We start from the raw sequence: 21,943 nt of genomic DNA on the forward strand, positions 1-21,943 counted from the left end.
TGCAGAAGGGCACATTTCCAGAAGTGGTGACAGATGAAACAGCTCCCTTCCTGCTTTGATTCAAGACAATTTTTTAAACCAGAATGCAGAGAATGGGAGCTCAGAATTCCCTTGTCAGATCAGCTTCGGGTCAAAGAATCATAAAATCACAAAACTGAAAGAGGTTCCTTCCCTGACTCATGACCCTCTGTCGTGCTGCTGACCAGTGGCCCCCAGCCCCCGACCTCACCAGGTGTGATGCCCTTCCTGACCACATCTCACAACCCGCAGCCCACAACAACCAGGAACAGGTTTCTAAGGCTTTCACTGTGTGTCACTGATCTCTGACTAACTCAAGAATTATCCAACTCCTGATTAAATTCACTTCTCTCCTCCCAGAGGCCCTTACCTAGCTGAGGACAAAAGCAAGAAAGAGAGGGCACTTTCCTGCCTGGGTCGCCCCCTTTCTCACCATCTGCGTGTGATGGTCACACTGCACAGGACAAAGCAGGCCTGAGGCAGATGGGTACTGCACATCCACCTGCCTTGGCCATGGTCGGAGGTGGCTTCCCTGTGTGGACGGCCAATTCTAGGATGCTAGGCAGCTCCACTGTCCACGCCCTTCCCCAGAATGGGGATGAGGCAACAAGACGGGATTCATTTCCAGGCTACGAGACCCATCTCTAGAGGCCTATCTACAGGGCAATGGTGAGGCGATCTCATGGCCCCTCTCTGAGGTGTTCCCTCTGTGGCCCGCATCCTCCTAAAACACTCCTCCTGAAAGCAGGAGTCATTTGGCAGGTACAACTCTCATAAAGACACCGTCTTATCAGCAAGCAGAGGCAGGGAGAAGTGGATTATATCAAGAGATTACTCACTGGCAGGACCAGGGAAAAGTAATGGCGGTGACAGGGGAAGCCTCCCCACCCCATTCTTGCTTTTTGTCCTGTATTTTCCATGAGGAAACACGCAGTGATTTTACACCTAATTCCTACACCTCAATAAGGAGGAACAGCATGAGGTTGGGGTGAGAACATGAGTCTGGAGTCAGACCTGGGTTGAAATCCCCACAGGACCCCTGACAAGCTGGATGACACGGGCACTGGAGGACTTCCTGAGCCTTAGTGTCATCTTCTAAAAAAGAAGGCTGGTACCGTCTATCGTTCAGGGTCGGTGGGAGATAAAATACATAATAGGCACGTAAGCTCTCAAAAATGTGTCTGTTCTTTCTTTAGCAAGAATTTAAGTTAGAGGAAAAAAGATGGCGGCGAAGTAGAGAGACGTGGAGTGCATCCCTCTCCACAGATGCATTGGGAATGCACGGAAGGACACAGTCATTCCCACAGAGAACCAGCTGAACACCAGCAGACGGCCTCGGACACCGGAAAGGGCTGCGGAGAACCTGACATAGCCGGTAGGGAGGCATCTACGAGGGCTCAAAGAGGGTGAAGCGGCGGAGCTGTGGCAGACGGGAGGGAGTGAGAAACATACGGAGGGTCCGCAGCGCAGCTCAGCGTTCCCGGACCGAGACATCGATCCGCGGCTGAACGGAGGGTCCAGGAGCGGGAGCGTGGGAACCGGAGAGCTGGTTCAGGGGGAGAAACATTGTTGCCGGTAGGGTGACGGACCGAGAGGACAGGAGGGAGGAGGTCCGCGGAGAGGAGTGCCGATCCCTGAGAGCTGCCCGGCCATGATGGCGGCTGGAGGCTGCAGGCTCCCAGGCGGGGGGGGAGGAGCCGCGCGCATAGCCTCTCTCTCCCTTTCTGCGCCTCTGCAACAGGCAGCGGAGAGACGCCCTGCGGGGCCACATAAGGCGCTCAGGGATAACAAGCACCCTCAGGCGCTCGGGCGGGGCTAGATTAAAACTCCTTGCAACGCCAGCAGCAGGGAGGCTGCCGAGAGAAAAAAAAAAAAAAAAACAGCATCAAAAAGAAAAAACCCCGAGAGAGGCCCAACTCTAAGACTTTCTGTGTACGCCTGAGCCACCAGCGCCCTCTGCAACAGGCACCTCCAAGCCTGACTGAAGCAACAGTGCGCCACTGCTCACTCCCTCCCAGGAGAAGGAGCCACTATTGCACCCTCTCCCTCCCCACACACCGAGGCTTACAGACGAACAATAAAGGAACCTCTGCTGGTCACAGAATAACGCAAAAAAAAAAAAACCCAAGACTGAATATTCATCTAATCCAATACTTGGACATTAGTCTGAGGCTTGGACAGTCTTCTATAAACACCTCTATCACCAGGACAAGCAACCCCAAAAGCTTGGACAACCATGAGGAAACAAAGAAACACCATGCAGGCAAAGGAGCAGGAAAAAAACCCACAAGACCAAATAAATGAGGAGGAAATAGGAAAAATGCCTGAAAAAGAATTTAGAGTAATGATAGTAAAAATGATACAAAATCTCGATAACAAATTAGAGAAAGTACAAGAAACAGTTCATAAGAACTCAGAAAAACAAACAGCAATGGATAACAAAATAACTGAAATTAAAAATACTCTAGATGCTCTAACCAGCAGAATGACTGAGGCAGAAGAACGAATAAGTGAGTTGGAAGATAGAATGGAAGAAATAAACGCCACAGAGCAGGAAAAAGATAAAAAAATAAAAAGACTAGAAGACAGCCTCAGAGACCTCAGTGATAACCTTAAACGTACCAACATTCGAATTATAGGCATCCCAGAAGAAGAAGAAAACAAGAAAGGGTCTGTGAAAATATTTGAAGAGGTTCTAGTGGAAAACTTCCCCAACATGGGAAAGGAAATAATGAACCAAGTCCAAGAAGCACAGAGAGTCCCATACAGAATAAACCCAAGGAGAAATACACCAAGACACATATTAATCAAACTAACGACAATTCAACACAAAGAAAAAATATTAAAAGCAGCAAGAGAAAAGCAACAAACAACATATAAGGGAAAACCCATCAGGATAACAGCTGACCTTTCTACAGAAACTCTGCAGGCCAGAAGGGAATGGCAGGATATACTGAAAGTCCTGAAAGAGAGAAACCTACAGCCAAGAATACTTTACCCAGCAAGAATCTCATTCAGATTTGAGGGAGAAATCAAAAGCTTTCCAGACAAGCAAAAGTTAAGAGAATTCAGCACCACCAAACCAGCCTTACAACAAGTGCTAAAGGAACTTCTCTAAGTAGGAAACACAAGAAAAGGAAAACACCTACAAATACAAACCCAAAACAATTAAGAAAATGGTAATTGGAATACACATGTCAATAATCACTTTAAATGTAAATGGATTAAATGCTCCAACCAAAAGACACAGACTGGCTGAATGGATACAAAAACAAGACCCTTCTATATGCTGCCTACAAGAAACCCACTTCAGACCAAGGGATACATATAGACTGAAAGTGAAGGGATGGAAAAAGATATTCCATGCAAATGGAAGTCAAAAGAAAGCTGGAGTAGCAATACTCATATCAGACAAATTAGACTTGAAAGTAAAGACTATTAAAAGAGACAAGGAAGGGCACTACATAATGATCAAGGGATCCATCCAAGAAGAACATATCACAATGGTAAATATCTATGCCCCCAATATAGGAGCACCTCAATACATAAGGCAAATGCTAACAGCTATAAAAGGGGACATCGACAGTAACACAATTATAGTGGGAGACTTGAACACCCCACTTACATCAATGGACAGATCATCCAAACAGAAAATAAATAAAGACACACAAGCTTTAAATGACACATTAGACCATCTCGACTTCATTGATATTTATAGGACATTCCATCCAAAAACGACAGACTACACTTTCTTCTCAAGTGCACACGGAACATTTTCCAGGATAGATCACATCTTGGGTCACAAATCAAACCTCAGCAAATTCAAGAAAATTGAAATCATATCAAGCATCTTCTCAGACCACAACGCCATGAGACTAGATATCAATTACAGGAAAAAAACTGCAAAAAATACAAACACATGGAGGCTAAACAATTCACTATTAAACAACCAAGGAATCACTACAGAAATCAAAGAGGAAATCAAAAAGTATCTAGAAACAAATGACAACGAAAACACAACAACCCAAAACCTATGGGACGCAGCAAAAGCAGTTCTAAGAGGGAAGTTTATAGCAATACAGTCCTACCTCAAGAAACAAGAAAATGATCGAATAAACAACCTAAGCTTACACCTCAAACAACTAGAGAAAGAAGAACAAAGAAACCCCAAAGTGAGCAGAAGGAAAGAAATCGTAAAGATCAGAGCAGAAATAAATGAAAAAGAAAGGAAAGAAACCATAAGAAAAATAAATAAAACTAAAAGCTGGTTCTTTGAGAAGATTAACAAAATTGATAAACCATTAGCCAGACTCATCAAGAAAAAAAGGGAGAAGATGCAAATCAACAGAATTAGAAATGAAAAAGGAGAAGTCACAACGGACACCTCAGAAATACAAAACATCATGAGAGACTACTACAAGCAACTATATGCCAATCAATTGGATAACCTGGAAGAAATGGATACATTCTTAGAAAAATACAATCTTCCAAGACTGAACCAGGAAGAAATAGAAACCATGAACAGACCAATCACAAGTACAGAAATTGAGGCAGTGATTAAAAATCTCCCAACACACAAAAGCCCAGGACCAGATGGATTCACAGGCGAATTCTATCAAACATTTCGAGAAGAGTTAACACCTATCCTTCTCAAACTCTTCCAAAATATTGCAGAAGGCGGAGCACTCCCAAACTCATTCTATGAGGCTACCATCACCCTGATACCAAAACCAGGCAAAGATGTCACAAAAAAAGAAAACTACAGACCAATATCACTGATGAATATAGATGCAAAAATCCTCAACAAAATACTAGCTAACAGACTGCAACAGCACATTAAAAAAATCATACACCACGATCAAGTGGGGTTTATCCCTGGGATGCAAGGATTCTTCAATATACGCAAATCAATCAACGTGATACATCATATCAACAAATTGAAGGATAAAAACCATATGATCATTTCAATAGATGCAGAAAAAGCTTTTGACAAAGTTCAACATCCATTTATGATAAAAGCTCTCCAGAAAATGGGCATAGGAGGAAATTACCTCAACATCATAAAAGCCATATATGACAAACCAAAAGCCAACATTGTTCTCAATGGAGAAAAACTGGAAGAATTCCCTCTAAGAACAGGAACAAGACAAGGGTGTCCACTCTCACCACTGTTATTCAACATAGTTTTGGAAGTGTTAGCCACAGCAATCAGAGAAGAAAAAGAAATCAAAGGAATCCAAATTGGAAAAGAAGAAGTAAAATTATCACTCTTTGCAGATGACATGATACTATATATAGAAAACCCTAAAGACTCTACCAGAAAACTGCTAGCACTCATTGATGAGTTTAGTAAAGTAGCAGGATACAAAATTAATGCACAGAAATCTCTTGCATTCCTATACACTAACAACGGAAGAGCAGAAAGAGAAATTAAGGAAACTCTCCCATTCACCATTGCAACCAAAAGAATAAAATACCTAGGAATAAACCTGCCTAAGGAGGCAAAAGATCTGTATGCAGAAAACTTTAAGACATTGATGAAAGAAATCAAAGATGACATAAACAGATGGAGGGATATACCATGTTCCTGGATTGGAAGAATCAACATCGTGAAAATGACTGTACTACCCAAAGCAATTTACAGATTTAATGCAATCCCGATCAGATTACCAATGGCATTTTTCACAGAACTAGAGCAAGAAATCTTACGATTTGTATGGAAACGCAAAAGACCCCGAATAGCCAAAGCAATCTTGAGAAGCAAAAATGGAGTTGGTGGAATCAGGCTTCCTGACTTCAAACTCTACTACAAGGCCATAGTGATCAAGACAGTATGGTACTGGCACAAAAATAGAAAGGAAGATCAATGGAACAGAATAGAGAACTCAGAAGTAAGCCCAAACACATATGGGCACCTTATCTTTGACAAAGGAGGCACGAGTATACAATGGAAAAAAGACAGCCTCTTCAATAAGTGGTGCTGGGAAAATTGGACAGCAACATGTCAAAGAATGAAATTAGAACACTTCCTAACACCATACACAAAAATAAACTCCAAATGGTTTAAAGACCTACATATAAGGCCAGACACTATCAAACTCCTAGAGGAAAACATAGGCAGAACACTCTTTGACATACATCAAAGCAACATCCTTTTTGACCCACCTCCTAGAATCATGGAAATAAAATCAAGAATAAACGAATGGGACCTCATGAAACTTAAAAGCTTTTGCACAGCAAAAGAAACCATAAACAAGACTAAAAGGCAACCCTCAGAATGGGAAAAAATAATTGCCTATGAAACAACGGACAAAGGATTAACCTCCAAAATATACAAGCAGCTCAGGCAGCTTCATACCAAAAAAGCAAATAACCCAATCCACAAATGGGCAGAAGACCTAAATAGACATTTCTCCAAAGAAGACATACAGATGGCCAACAAACACATGAAAAGATGCTCAACATCACTCATCATCAGAGAAATGCAAGTCAAAGCCACAATGAGGTATCACCTCACACCAATCAGAATGGCCATCATCACAAAGTCTGGAAACAACAAATGTTGGAGAGGGTGTGGAGAAAAGGGAACTCTCCTGCACTGTTGGTGGGACTGTAAGTTGGTACAGCCACTATGGAAAACAATTTGGAGGTTCCTTAAAAAACTACAAATAGAACTACCATATGATCCAGTAATCCCACTCCTGGGCATATACCCAAAGAAAACCATAATCCCAAAAGAAACTTGTACCATAATGTTTATTGCAGCACTCTTTACAATAGCCAGGACATGGAAGCAACCTAAATGCCCATCAACAGATGAATGGATACAGAAGATGTGGCATATATATACAATGGAATATTACTCAGCTATAAAAAGGGATGAGATGGAGCTATATGTAATGAGGTGGATAGAACTACAATCTGTCATACAGAGTGAAGTAAGTCAGAAAGAGAAAGACAAATATTGTATGCTAACTCACATATACGGAATCTAAAAATGGTACTGATGAACTCAGTGACAAGAACAGGGAAGCAGATACAGGGAATGGACTGGAGAACTCGAGGTATGGGAGGGGGCGGGGGGTGAAGGGGAAACTGAGAAGAAGCGGGAGAGTAGTACAGACATATATATACTACCAACTGTAAAATAGTCAGTGGGAAGTTGTTGTATAACAAAGGGAGTCCAACTCGAGGATGGAAGATGCCTTAGAGGACTGGGGCAGGGAGGGTGGGGGGGAATCGAGGGGGGGGGCGTCAAGGAAGGGAGGGAATATGGGGATATGTGTATAAAAACAGTTGATTGAACCTGGTGTACCCCCCCAAAAAAAATAAAATAAAATAATAATAAAAAAAATAAAATAAAATAAAATAAAAATAAATAAATAAATAAATAAATAATTCTTCTCACCCAAAAAAAAAAAAAAAAAAAAAAAAAAAAGAATTTAAGTTAATGTGTCTCTGGCGCTGACTGAAAGGTATTGTTGCATGGGAAGGACATACCAGGCACCAGCGAGAAGGTGGAGGGGAAACTGAGAGAACTGGGGTTAAGGTTGGGGCCACGAGGCTTGCTTGGTGGTAATGACACACAAAAGTGACAGCCCCTCATGGGCCTACAACATTGCCTGTGGCATTGCCTATGAGGCCACAGCAGGAAGAGAGCAAGGAGGAGTGGGCTGGATCGGGGCGGTGGGTGGCTCTGGGGATGTCCTTCCCAAGCAAGGAGGGCTCAGGACAGCCCAAAGACAGGGGCACCAAAGCTATGGGATGGCTCTATTCCAACAGATGGTCCCAGGTACCACAACACCCACTCTCAGCAGGCAGGGAGTCTGGATGGCCCTCTTCCACCCTTCGCCCCCTAACAGACTGGACAGGCCCCAGAATGCCGGCCACCCAGATATTTTGGGTCTGTAACACATCCTGGCCACCAAAGGCACATTGGGCCTGTGTCTGTATCATGTTGGCAGAGTCCAGCTCATGCTGCAAAAGGTCCTTGTGTGGCAATGATGCTGGTTTTTGTTCCTGTGGTGGTGGTAAAATATACATAAGAGAAAATGCGTAAAGTTCCGTGGTATTAGGTAGAGTCACACTGTTGTGCAACCATCCCCACCAGCCTTCTCCAAAGCTCTCCATCTTGCAAAACCGAAACTGTGCACCCATTGAATACTAACTCCCCGTTCCTTCCTCCCCATCAGCACCTGGCAACTGCCATTCCACTTGCTCTCTCCATGAATTTGACTATTTTGGTACTCCCTATAAGTGGACTCACACGATATTTCTCTTTTTGTGACTGACATTTCACATAGTATCTTTCAGGTTCATCCATGCTGTAGCATGTGTCATATTTTCTCACTTTTTAAGACTGAGTAATATCCCATGATAGGTACACACCATATTTGGTTTATCTGCTCATCAGCCGATGGACACTTAGGTTGCTTCCACCTTTTGGTTATTGTGAAAAAGGCTGCTTGAACCTGGGTGTACAAGTATCTTTTCACAACCTTGCTCTTAATTCTTTGGGGTATATACTCAGAAGCGGGACTGTGGAATCACGTGGTGATTCTATGTTCAGTTTTCTGAGGAACTGCCATACTGTTCTCAGCAGTGGCTGCGCCATCTCACGTTCTCACCACCAGTGCACAGAGGTTCCCTGTGAGGTCTTCTTTAGCCTACAGGTGGGGTCTAATCCCCCACCTCCCCAGGCTCAGGGCTCTCTGGGTTCTGTCGGGCCTCTCACTTTCCAGCATCACTTGCGGCTCCCCTGGAGATGTGGCCTGCTCCCACTACTTCCTGTCCCCCAGCAGATTCCTTTGGTTCTGGGCGGGCCCTCTCCTTTTATACCCACAGGTCACATCTGTCTGGGGTTGGTCGCCTCCCTGGGCGAGGGTTGGGGCTCTGGACCATGCCCAGCAGGACACCCACACTGAGGACTGTGCATGGGATGGAATCAGAGCTGGTCCTGGCTAAGGCTGTGGTGTGGCAAACCCCAGCTTTGTCACCCTCACTACCCCAGCAGCATCCACCTCTCCGTTCCCAACTGATACCCTTCCCAGCCGCCCCTTTCCTGCTTTACTCTTTCTATTGCAACTAATCACAGTTGACAAAATATTTATTTACCACTCACCTAGTGATCCAAGAGCAGACAAGGGTCTCCTTGCATCAGGCAGGAAGGCAGCCCAGAAGCCACACCCACCCAACATGCCCCACCAATCACCAAAGCCACAGCCCTGGTCTCCCTCCCCGGGCCCCACGCACACGCACACGCACACACACACAGCACCTCACCTGAGCCACCTCTTCAAAGTCATCATGCCTCTTCTGCAGGGCCCGGGCTCGATGCAGAGACTTCCCGACCCCTGTGTGCTTGCTGAGAAAGGCCTCGCCGTGGTTTTCAATCCAGTCTAACACCTAGTCAGAGAAGGAAGACAGAAACAATGAATGATTTCTTGGCAAAGGGAAAGACACGTGACAACATGAGTGACCGCTAGGCTATTAGAGTTCTCCTCCCAATCAGAAAGCAGCAGTCCAAGTGTAAATGTTCAATCCACGGTGGGTACAGGGATCTCATTACTGTCACCAGCAATACAACAATCCCACCCTTAACGAAGTTCAGCTCTTCCTCTTTGATCTCCAGAATATCTCCTCATTACCTTTTCAGTTTTCTTAGCTTAATTATATTAAACAAGCTACACAGACCACCAGGTATGGTTTAACCCTCGCACTACTTTGACTCCAACCATATAAAATCAGGCACATTTGCAGGAAATTAGGCAGTGTTAGGTCAGAGCAGTTCCTCGGTCCTCACTCCACCATAAAAATGCTCATGGCAGTGGCACCAAGCCATGGGGATGCTGCCTCATTGTTCCCCTGGGACTCCCTTTCTAATCTGGGAGGTAACGTCTAGAGCAGTCAGTCCCTACCTGGAGCTATGCTCAAGACAGCTGATCACCAGGACAACTGCCCTCTCTGGCTTCTTTCCACCCTTCTCCTCTAATCTACATCAACCAACCAACCAAAGTAAGGTCTTTAGTATCTATGATGCTCTTGGGTAGCAGTAGAGACTCCATGTTCTCCAGGCTTAAGGCCTAGTGATTGGCCTCAAGACATTTTCCTTGCAGTTAAGAGAAGCTGGAAAAGAGGTGGCTGGAGCAGTAGAGGGATGAGTAAGGGGATGCTTAGAAGGTGAGAAAATATGTTGTCCTGAGGGGCACTTGACAGGTGGAGTGGATACCCCTTAGCAAAAGCCTTGAAACGTAGGGAGGATCAAAGCCTTTAGTCCATTTTGCATTTGCCCACATAACCCAACAAAAATGTGTGCCTCCGGGGGAGAAGGGAAGCAGTTCATCTGGGCTCTGAGGAGTTGGCACTCAGTAAACCAAATGGCCACAATTAAATCAGAATTACAGCACAGACACACCTATTGCAGATCCTGCCAAGACTCAACTAAGCCCACGCTACTCCTACTATAGTAAACTTCAACTAAACGTTTGATTAATGAGGTATTAGCTTTCTCAGATTTTAGAAGGATTTTCGGGAAAGTGATTTAGATGAACTAGGCCTATTTAAAAGGGTACTTTAATTCTGTTTCGTCTACAGATTGCCCTGTGGCAAAAATCATTGCCTGAACTGCAGGCACAGGAGTTCTGGTACTACAGAATCTAGCCTTTGGCTTCACTTCCTCCGACATTTGAGATAAATTAATGCCTGCAATTGTACAAAGTATGGAAGCTTTCAAAGTCTTCAGTGGCAGTGTCATAAAGCCATACCAAGATATTAGTTAGAGAAATGCATATATAAATATAAAAATGAGGTTTAACAAAAATGCATGGTACAAAGCTAGGTCTGGTAATTGTCCATTAAAACATATCTTTTTAAAAAGGCTTTTTCAAAACTGACTTTATCCAAACTTTAGTGTAAAGATTGTAAACACTTTAGCAATGAGGATTTACTATATAACACAGGGAACTATATTCAATATCTTGTAGTAACCAATAATGGAAATGAATCGGAAGAAATATACACATAACTGAGTCACTCTGCTGTACATCTGAAACTAACACAGTACTGTAAATCAACTACACTTCAAGTAAGAAAAGATTTTAAACACTAACAAATTCTGACAATATTAATATTCTGGAAGCACATCTGCAAAAAGAAATTGCAATAGTTCGTGAAGTGAATTTTTACCTTTTGCAAACACTGAAAGGCAGCACTGAAAGGAACTTTAAATATTCCTTAGAATAAAGAAGAGCCTACTTTTCTCTAGTTACTTATGGTGCTACTTCAGCAACAACAATCAGGAGAGTGCATTTTTCCTTGACTTGCCGTAATCTGATCCCACAATTCTGTACCATAAAGCAGATGAGGGCATGCAAGGTCAAAGATAACCATCTCTAGTCACAAAGTTTCCCATATACTGTGTACCATGGATAGTGTACTGTTATAATTTTTATGCATATTTAAACTTTTATTAATCCCCTTTGAGAATGAATTGAAGCTTGGAGATAATTTTTATATACAAAAGAGCTGTCTTATAGCATTTCATGAGTGCTTTGGAATTTATGACGTATTTTCAGATTACCAATTAAAAAAAAATTCATTTTGAGCAGTTAAGTGTAAGCTGCTTGTCTGGCACCTTTTTCATGAATTTTATTTTATTCCTTTCATTTTTAATCTCTAGCTTTAATAAGCATCCTAAATAATATTCCAAAGCAAACTGGTTAGATGGAAATGTTTTTCATTTACTAGTTCATAAATGGTTAGCTTTTATACTCCCCAGGGGCGCTTTCACAACTTTTAAACATTGTTAAAAAAGCAATTTGTTTCCTGTTTAAGTTATTTTGCTTTCTTTAAAATGTCAATTTGTTTTCAGTTAGTGACACTTAGTTTACTTAATTAGCTCTACCTTAACCACTTAAAAATCTATTTCATATTTGAGAGGCTTTTCCTTAGTTTAAACGTAACTTTGCTCTGTGAGGTTTTATTGCCTCCATTTAGTCTAACTTCTACCATTAGAACTGGAGCTGTGGGGAAAACACATGCAACCTCAATGCAGATCCAGGGACTGCAGGGAAATCAATGTAACAAATATAAAAGCAAAGGATTTTAAAAGTGGACAAAATTACTTTAGTAATACACAGAGACTGAAAAAGTACCTGAGGACAGACAAACGTAATGTGTGACGTACTGTTCAAAATGTTGATTTCTGACAATTTTGTTTCAGACAGTTCATTTAGAGCCAGCATGGCTGGTACAAACATTTAGGCCATGTGCTCTCCTGACCGTTGACTTCATGGCCCCCAACCCTGGGAACACCACCCAGCTTCCTACATGGACTGCATGGCAGAGAAGTGTGCTCCTGAGCAGACACCAGCAGGGCCTGACAACTACGTGACACACGGTAAAGTAACGTGCAGCATCTGAAGTCTGGTGAGTTCCTGAATCTGAACATCACTGGTGGAAGAATAAATTGAGTTTCCAGCCTTACCCTGGACCCTATCAAAGTATAAGCACCCTCTATTTACTTTCTCCCATCTACAAGATCTTATTTAAAACAGTCAATTATCAGTTACAGTTAGGATAGTACAGGGTGATAGCTAGTCATACCTATTGATGACTATGAATTGGTAGTTAAGTGTTTCCAACAATGGGATGTTTTTTCTATTTGTTTTTGTCTGAAGGAAGGGTTTTCAGGATGCAGAGAAGCATGTGTGGGATATGACTAGTCACATATTCAAATAGATACTTATTATTAGTTTCATGGTGGCCTACTGACAGGTACTAGGACGGTCCAGGGTGTGGGATTAAACAAGGCAGGCCCGGCCCTGGCTCCAGGAACTCTGTCAGGTGGGTAACCACCACTAGAGATGAAATCGCATGATGCATCATTAACTGCCGACAGTCAGGGAAGTCCCCTCTGAGGATGTGAGGTTTAGCTGAGACTCAAGAGGGGTAGGACTTCGCCAAGTTAGGAATTGAAAAGATCAGCACAGCTTGAGTAGGTGTAAGGAGGAAATGCGCCCAGAGAAGGCAGGCATCAGATAGAGCTGAGCCAGGCCTGGGGCGCTGAGTTTGAATCCAGGGTTCAGCCCAAGAGCCACTGAAGGGCTGAAGGAGGAGGAAGACACCACCATATCTGCTCTTAAAAATTCCTGCTCTGACTGCTTTGTGGAGAATCAGTTGGAGGGAGACAGGAAAAAAGGGAGAAAAACAGGAGGTTCCTGCACAAATCCTGACAAGAGGCGATGATGGCTCAGATGAGGCCGGTTGGCAGGGTCTGAGGAGAGAGAGGTTTGAGTACATTTAGGGGAGAGGGTGGCCAGGATTTGGCAACCAGGCACGAGGGTGATGAAGAGGCAGGTGGAAGGCTGAACCCCTGGAAGGGGAGCCTGTCCCTGGTGCAGAAGCAAGGGAGTCAGAAGGGAGAGCACAAAGAAGACAGATTTGTTTTTCTTAAGTTTTCTTTCAATTTTCACACTCACGCTCTGGTTTTGATAAAGGACAGGTGAGCCTCTGAACTGGAGCGGGAAGCAGCACTCAATGATAGCTGTCAATCTGATTCTGGCAAGATATGCCTTTAATTTCAAAGAGGTAATTTTGTACATTGAGACTTAAAAGTATATTATAAATTGTTAATATAGTTGGATCCTAATGAGAAAAAAATTAGGGACACAAAATCCATCTGAAGAATACAAGTTTAGGTTTACGTGGAATTAACCCATGCAATCTTGACAGGACACTGCACTGGGCCCCTTAACCCGACCCGCAGAGTCCTCTGTGCCTGGCCCACCCCTCCCAACCCCACCTCCAACAAGTTCCTGCCCCACCCCTCAACAACCCCCCGAACCTACTTCTCACCTCCTCGTTTTGTTCTTGCTGTTTTCCACTTCACTTGAAACGTCCATTTCCTTTTTCTCCCTGTATCCACTTTCCAGGCTCCTTCTTACTCACCCTTTAAGAGCCACCTCAAACTCTCTAGTTTTGGAAACCCTCTTCTCTTTAACAACCCACTCAGGCTGGGGTGGCGTCACTCTTCTCTGTTCTGTTCAAACCACAATCACTGCCCACAGGCCAGTCTCTCCCTCTAGACTGACCTCCCTGTGATTCCTGCACACTGCGTGGTACACAGCGCAGAGGGGCTTGCTTCAGACACGATGAACTCAACTCAAACTCATCCCCTCAACACACAACTTAGGGGTGGATGTCTCCAGCTCCAAACTCCCTAGATAGGTAACTCTATCTCTGTACCTCTCACAGCCAGCATTCAGAGTTCTTTCTTTGTGTGTATCCACCCTCTCCACTGCCCCACGTGGCAGGTAGTTAGTTCCTGAAGAAGTATGGGGTTTACCTTTGTATCCTACCCTTTAATCCCTCACCTGCCCCCAGTGTCCCCATCAGCATTGCACACACAGGATATACTCAGCGAACATCTATAGCCATGAATTGTCAAGCACAAACACGGCTGCCAACTGTCTGAGAAGCTGTGGCTGCGCGTCCAGCAGGAGGCCTGACCTTTGTCCTGTGGCTGGGAACAACAGCCCTGGTCAGCCCGGGACTCCTCACCACGACAGCAGGCAGGCAGTCTTGCAAACAACTTGTAACGCTCTTCTTCCTTTCTCATGCTCCAACTTTTCAACCAGAATTAGTCCTTTCCCAGAACAGCCTTTTCCCAGAGAGACACTCACATCCTGAACCAGATCTGGGAGCCAATCTGACAGCCATTCTGCATAATTCCCTAATCACCCCCTTTCTTCCTCATCTAATTGTGTTTATCCCAACCAGCATACAATCAAGACAGAGCACTTTTCAGAGGAGGAGACAGTCCTTTCTAGCTCCTAAGGAGAAGAGAAAAGTCCTTTTGAAGAGAACTACTGATATTTTCTGAACAGTGGCCATGAATGCAACTGAGTTAATGGGAGAAAATCAAGGGCCTAGCTGCTTTCTGTCCCGGGACTCTGCTTTTTTGGATTCTTCTAACATGATAGAATCTTAGTGTTGGAGAAGACCTCGAGGATCACCCAGCCCAGTGCGGGAAGCCCCCGCATTTAGAGGCAACCACTTTTGAACAAAGTTTTAAGTTGGTGTCTAAGCTCTGTTTACATGTAAGTGCTTTAGTTTCCTAAAGCATCATTAAAACGTGGCACCACCAGGATCATTCTAAATTGAAGACACCATAACACACAGAGGAACCTGGGTTCTTGTCCCAGCTCTGCCCCTAACCAGTTGTGGCCCAGCTGGGAGTATGCCTTCTCTCTTCTGAACCTCACTTGCTCAAATGAGACTGTTGGATCAGACCATCTTTCTCAATCTCCTTCCAACTCAAATATTTCTTGATTTTATTACACTGAGAGTAGGGCAGTTCCCCTCCTCAGGAGAAAAAGCTGTTGTCTGTGGAGGGCTTGCTCTTTGTCCAGCACCAGGCCAGGGCAGGTACTCACCACCTCATCTCTGCTACCTCCCCACCACCCTGGGACGGCGAGAGTCATTACCCCCATGTCTGGGTGAAGAAAATGAGTCTCAGAGAGGGTAGTTAATTTGCCTGAGCTCACAAAGCTCACCAAATAATGGACCCAGAATTCAGACCCAAGTGATTCTGGCAGCAGTGCTATCATCTGATTCCCACACCCGATTCAATTGTTTGCATTTCCTCACACTGACTTTTAGAGCAAAAGGACGCAGTCCAGAAACATGTGCCACGCTTGGTCGTCCCTTTAATCTGGAAGAGTTCCTCAGGCTTCCCTTGACTTTCCTGCCTTTGACACTTTTAAGAGTTACAGGCCTATTACTTTATCAAATGTCCCTCAATTTGGGTTTGTCTTATGTTTCCTCATGGATTAGAATCACGAATAACACAGAAATGATGCTTGTTCTTTCCACTGCATTCTATCAGGTGGGATATAATTTCAATTTGTCCCATTACTGGTGATGTTAACGTTGATCACTGGGTCAGGGTGGTGTCTTCCAGCCTTCTTCTAGAAAGTTGCTCTATTCCTTTGTAATTAGTTAAGTATTTGGAAGAAGTAGTTTGGGACCACGGAGGTGGTAGATGCTGTCATGTGCCATAAAGGACTTATCACCACCCTGCTGAGAGTGCCACCAGCAGGCAGACAGCCCTCGGGTGTCAGTTCCCTTTGGGGATTATTACCCTTGGCTGAAGAGGGCAGTTTTGCCCAAGGCCCTTTCCTATACTGACCTGCACCCAGCGATGGGCTGCAGCCTACAAAGGCCCAGCTCTCACTCCCCAACACGGGGCAATCTTTAGAACGCCTGTAGGGCTGGTTGAGGACTCCCGCGTGGACGGCCTCCCGGACTGTACGGTGTCTGCACCTATGTTAGGCCACCCTCCTCGCCTCACCTTGCCTGGGCTCCGACACCTGCCCCAGCCTGTCCCTGCGCAGGCACTCCCTCCTCGCGCTGCTCTGGACCATCCTTCCTCGAGGACTCCCTGCGCTGGGCTGCCCTCTCACCAAAGCCACCCTCAGCCCACTCGGGTTCTGACCTAGCTGGGTCACTGTGGCCCTCCCACCCTGCAGAGATACCTACCATGCTCAGCCTCCTCTTTCTGGAAACATTTCTTCACTAGCTCCTGAGAGGCCATCCTCACTGGGAACTCCCCCAGCTCACTGATTTCCATTGTCCTCTATTGTTCTGAATCCTCCTAGTCTTCCCAGCCTCTAAATTTTGGAATGCCTGAGGGCTCAGTCCTGGACCTCTTCTCTCTCTTCTCTTACTGCCAAGATAATCTCACCAAGTTCCATGGCTTTAAATATCATCTGTGTGCTGGTAATTTCCACATTCACAGTTCCAACTCTAACTCCTCTCCTGAGATTGAGACTCACGTACCCAGCTGCCTACTCCTCCTCTCCAACTTGGTTTATAACGGGCACCTCAGACTTAACATACCTAAACCATAGCTCTTTATTCCCTTCTGCCCCACTCCCCTCCTCTCCTGGTTTTCCCTGTATCAGCAAAAGACACCACAATTCACCCAGCTGCTCAGCTGCAAGCCTATACACGGATTCGCGTCACAAGCACCCTGGTGCAAGCCCCCATCTTCCCTCACTCACCCCACCCCTCTAGGTGGTCTTCCTCCTTTCACTCTTGACACCCCCTCTACACAGTAGCCAGACCTTTAAACATAACACTGCTTTCAACATGAACCAAGTCACGTCATTCCTCTTACTGAGACTCTATGATCGTTTCTAAGTGTGACAACACTTAGAAAATCCAGATGCCCTCCACAGCTTATAAGGCCTGATTTGAGCTGGACCCAGCGCATTTCCTCAAACTTCTTACCTCCTTCCCCTCCTCTCTATTCACCGGGTCCTCTGGCCATTGTCCTGCTTCCATGAACATACCCAGCTCAGTCTGGTCCCAAGGACTTTGTAGGTCCCATTTCACATGCTTGGAACCTCTTCTTCTTCTTTTTTTCTAACTAATTTACTTAGTCAGTTAGTTAGTTATGGCTTGTTGGGTCTTTGTTGCTCCGTGTAGGCTTCCTCTACTTGCCGCTAGCAGGGGTTACTCTTTGTTGCAGTGCGCAGGCTTCTCAGTGCAGTGGTTCTCTTGTTGTGGAGCACGGGCTCTAGGTATGTGGGCTTCGGTAGTTGTGGCTCGCGGGCTCCAGAGCACAGGCTCAGTAGTTGTGGCGCACAGGCTTAGTTGCTCCGTGGCATGTGGGATATTCCATGACCAGGGATCAAACCTGTGTCCCCTGCATTGGCAGACAGATTCTTAACCACTGCACCACCAGGGAAGTCCCTGAAACCTCTTCCTAAACACAACCCATGGCTTATTCATTCAGCTCACTGGCTGTCACTCTAGCACCTATGACATGTTTGTTTCTTTGTGCTGGTGTTTTCTCTCTACTTCCTGAGTATAAGCTCCACGTGGGCAGGGGCTTTACTTGGTTCACTGCTATGTTCTCAAAGAGCATCTGCTGCATAAATGAGTAAATGAACTCAACCAACCTGATCTGAAAACTTCCCGTGTGATTAAAGGGCAAAAACCAGGAAAGGAAATGAAGATGTTTAGCAAAGAGTTGTGAAATCAGAATTCCAACTCTCTGATTCCCTCCCTGGTTCTCCCTGATCAATCCCTTATCTGAAATATGTTATTAAGTTTGTGTCACGATTTGATCCATGATAAAACAGGCAGGATGTTTTGTTTTTTAAGTAAACTGAAGATCTGCCCCCTTCAGCTCCCACCTCCCAGCCGCCCCTCAACTCTGTAGAAGCAATTATTCTGAGGTCAGGGAAGGAGAGCTGACATGCCATCTGGTGTCAACAGCACATTTTGTTGTTAAAGGCTCAAGTACACACGATGTGTGAGAGCACCTGGGACAGTCCGTCACATCATTATTTCTGCCTCCTCACCCAGCACACGGAGTGTGAGTTCTGATGCTCTGTCAGCATCAGCCTGTTGCCCATCGGCCGCAACAGGAAGAGCACACAGGCACCACTTGAAAAGCCCAATTACCCACAATTTATTTTCTGTCCCCTCTATGGAACTAGTATGATCAAAATAAATGTCCTGCTATGGTGGGAAAAGCCATCATTTTTCTGAGACAGCTCAGCTGAAACTCATTAGCAGGTGTACACGCTCTTCCTCCTGAGAGCCACGCTCCTGTCCCCTGACAGATGTGATGCTGGTGGAAGCCAGTGAAGAGAACAGCCATCTCCCTCCCGTGGGCCCCTCCACTCCCAGCCAGCCTACATCTGTCCCTTCCCAATGGGCTGAGGGGACTGGAACTTGTCTTTGTCCTTGGTACCTCCCAGAAAGCATCTCCTCACCATGGTGCATTTGATTCCCGTTTGTGGTGTCACCACACTTTTCATCACTAAGGACTGAATCTCTCAAGTCAGAGGTTCTCAAACTTTAGGACGCTTCAGAATCACTTGAGGTTCTTTCTAAAACATAGGCACCACCTTACCCACAGCTTTTGAATCAAAAAGTGTGGAAAAGGGTCAAATAATCTGTTAACAAGACCCTACCCTGCCCAGATGATCTTAATGCCAGGGGTCTGAAACTGAGTCCCCCTAAAACTGAGTCCCCCTGCTGAGTTTACAAGTAACCTCTTTATCCAAAATTGTATTCCTTTTCTTGTCCCGCCTGTTCCCCTCGGGACTGAGAAGCATCAAAGAAAAGGGGGAACTGAAATTGAGCAGGACCCTGTGAGGTCTTCCTGGGTACAAAAGCCCCCCCATGTCCTCTGCTCTTGTTCGGCCCCTCCTCCAAAGAGGAGGCTCAGGCGGTTAATAACTAGAACAACAGAGCCACCAGACTCCTGTTTCCTCCTGCAGGGATACAGGTAACAGTCGGGTGCATGTCTTTGAGTTGTTCTGCAGAAACTAAGACCCCCCTCCAGTGGAAGATGGTGACGACACGCTGACCACAAGCAGCAGAACCCAGACTGGTTGGAACCAGAAGGTTGATGATTAAGAGTCCTAAAATATCACCCTGTTACCTCACCAGCAACCAATCAGAAGAATGTCCATGAGCTGACCGCACACACCATGACCGTCATCCCTCATGCTGCCTTTAAAAGCCCCTCCCTGGAAGCTGTCCAGCAGCAGGGGGTCCTTGGAGCACGAGCTTCCTATTCTCCTTGCTGGCTGCCCTGCAGTAAACGTCGTACTTCCCTTCACGACAACACGGGGTCAGTAGATTGGCTTGGCTGTGCATTGGACAGGTGGACCTGAGTTGGGTTCTTTAACAAGTCCAAGAATGACGCTTTTAAAAATACAGCTCCATATTCACACTTGACACCTCCCTTGCTCTCTATAACAAAATGGACAGCAATTTCCAGTGATTTTTGTTCACAAATACTCTCAAATCTACCCTTGTCCCATCACCTTGGCCCATGGTTGTGGCCCCAGGATTCTCCCACTCCAAGCCAGTCCTCCTTTGGCACTAAATTGCCCCAGACATTCACTCTGATCACCTGTTTTCTCTGGTCAAAATCTTTCAACAGATCCCCACTAGTTATAAAATGTGAGTCTTTTATCCTTTAGTCTGGTATTCAAAGCTCCAGAAATAGCTTGTTGAGGTCAAGGACAGGCTGAGCACAGGGGTTATCAGAAAGAAGTGACCTTAGATGGTGACTGTCTGGTCACTCGTTAACGTAATAATAAACGAGGAATTGAGGACATTAAAGGTGTTTAAAATTACTGTGGATCAAGAAAGCTCGGTAACCCTGAGGTTCAGTAACTCCTAGGGAGGAACCTTCTCTCACTGCCTCACGGGACCCATCAGCCTCCCAACCCTGCCAGATGGAGGCACCCAGGTCCGTCCTTGGAAGGTGCTCATCACAGAAGGACAACTGTTCAATGAGAACAGAATTTGCATTCAGAAAATCAAAGTGAGCACCAAGGGAGAAGGCCATGATGGGGAAGGGAAGAGAAGGCAGAAAGCAAGGCAGAGAGGAACGGGGGTGAGGTGCAGAGTGTGAAGGGTCCATGAAATTCCAGGCAGGAGGGTCTGAGCACATCAGGGGCAGGTCTCTAAAGCCCACTCCCCAGCCCTGCCCATTCTAGCTGGAGAACACACAGACAGACCCTTCGGTACCAGCCTCCTACTACGGGGAGAGGGATAGTGCCCCTTCTAAGATCAGTGACACCAAAGAGGCAGACGAGGAAGTTTCCCCATCCTCACTCCAATCAGAAAGCAACCCTGACCAGCAGAGCCCTTGCTTTCTCCACTCCCTACCTCCCCCAGTTCAGCCAAGCCTCAACCCTGCTCACTTTGTGGACACTCACCCTGCCCAAAGAATCATCTGTTATCTACTTGAACATATTCAAATGCTTGGATTATCACCATCAACACTTAATTGCAAACTTTAATACTGCTGAATACTACCATGGGCAAATGGATATTACTCCACATATATGCTACAAAGGAAAGCATCAGCAACACTGAGTTAAAATAGTTATGGTTGTGAAAAGCAAGTGAGAGTGGGTAGTGCCTGTTTCAGGGACATTTATGTTAAATAACCGTACAGGGTCATTTTATAACGATGGAGCAGGTGAGAAGGAGTGTTTGGGTGTGAGTATGACTTCCTGTGTGGGTCTTACTGGACAGGCAGTTTGGAGATGAATCTCAGCTGTCAGCAGCTATAAGGCAAGTCTCATCCTCTGGGACCAAGCAGTCTGCCAGGGCCCTCTGAGCCCTGCACTAACTTAGAAAGCCCTCAAGGGCAGGGTCTCTGTCTCTCTGCATTCCCACCACCTAGCATACTGCCCAGGGCATAGCAGAGAGGCTAAGGGCATGGACCGAGACATCCAGTGAACTTGGGTTTAAAGCCTTCCTCTGCCACTAGCTGTGTGACCTTGTACAAGTTTATTTAACCTTTCTAAGCCTCAATTTCATCATTAGTATTGATAAGGACCAAACTATCACCTGCGTCATAGTGTTGGAAGATTCAATAAGTGAAGAGATTAGATGCTCAACTGCTCATAAAGATGATGGATCCTGAGCTATGAACAATAAAACTTTTACAGACACATTTCATCCTGGAACCAAATTTCAGGGTTAGAATCCAACATCCCTCTGTGTTTGACTCTCCTCCCGAACATACCCACCAAGTAACTAACTAGTCGGCGTTCCAGATTTTTGAGGATGGGCCCTGGTGTGTTCCCTCATCTATCTGGGACTATGTCCTAAGTGAGCATTTTCCTTCTCAGATGCTTTAATCCTTCCTGCTTGTAAGAAGAGCTCATTCCTGGACCCATTATCATATTCCTGAACCCATTATCATTCCAGGCACTTTTTCCTAACTAAGCATGCTGTGTAACCCAAAGGGCTCACCTTTTATTATGCAAAGCTGTCAACTGGATTATACAATGCCCAGATTGGTTTAGTATGATTAAGGGGCTTTAGTCACTACAGCTAGTAAAAGATTGAATATCTAGAGTTTTAAAAAAATTATTCT

The 21,943-nt window shown here is 45.2% G+C and overlaps 1 protein-coding gene across 5 annotated transcripts in view; it reads right to left on the reverse strand.

The window, feature by feature from the left end:
- The window catches only part of KALRN (kalirin RhoGEF kinase), a 653,746-nt gene that overhangs the window by 340,408 nt on the left and 291,395 nt on the right, over positions 1-21,943 (reverse strand). For all 5 annotated transcript variants that reach the window (XM_057696213.1, XM_057696214.1, XM_057696215.1 and 2 more), the window contains one exon: positions 9,301-9,423. In XM_057696213.1, coding sequence (XP_057552196.1) covers positions 9,301-9,423 — 123 coding nt within the window. The remainder of the gene's footprint in view (positions 1-9,300; positions 9,424-21,943) is intronic.

The sequence above is a fragment of the Hippopotamus amphibius genome, chromosome 10 (genome assembly GCF_030028045.1).
Source record: "Hippopotamus amphibius kiboko isolate mHipAmp2 chromosome 10, mHipAmp2.hap2, whole genome shotgun sequence".
Taxonomy (NCBI): Eukaryota; Metazoa; Chordata; class Mammalia; order Artiodactyla; family Hippopotamidae; genus Hippopotamus; species Hippopotamus amphibius.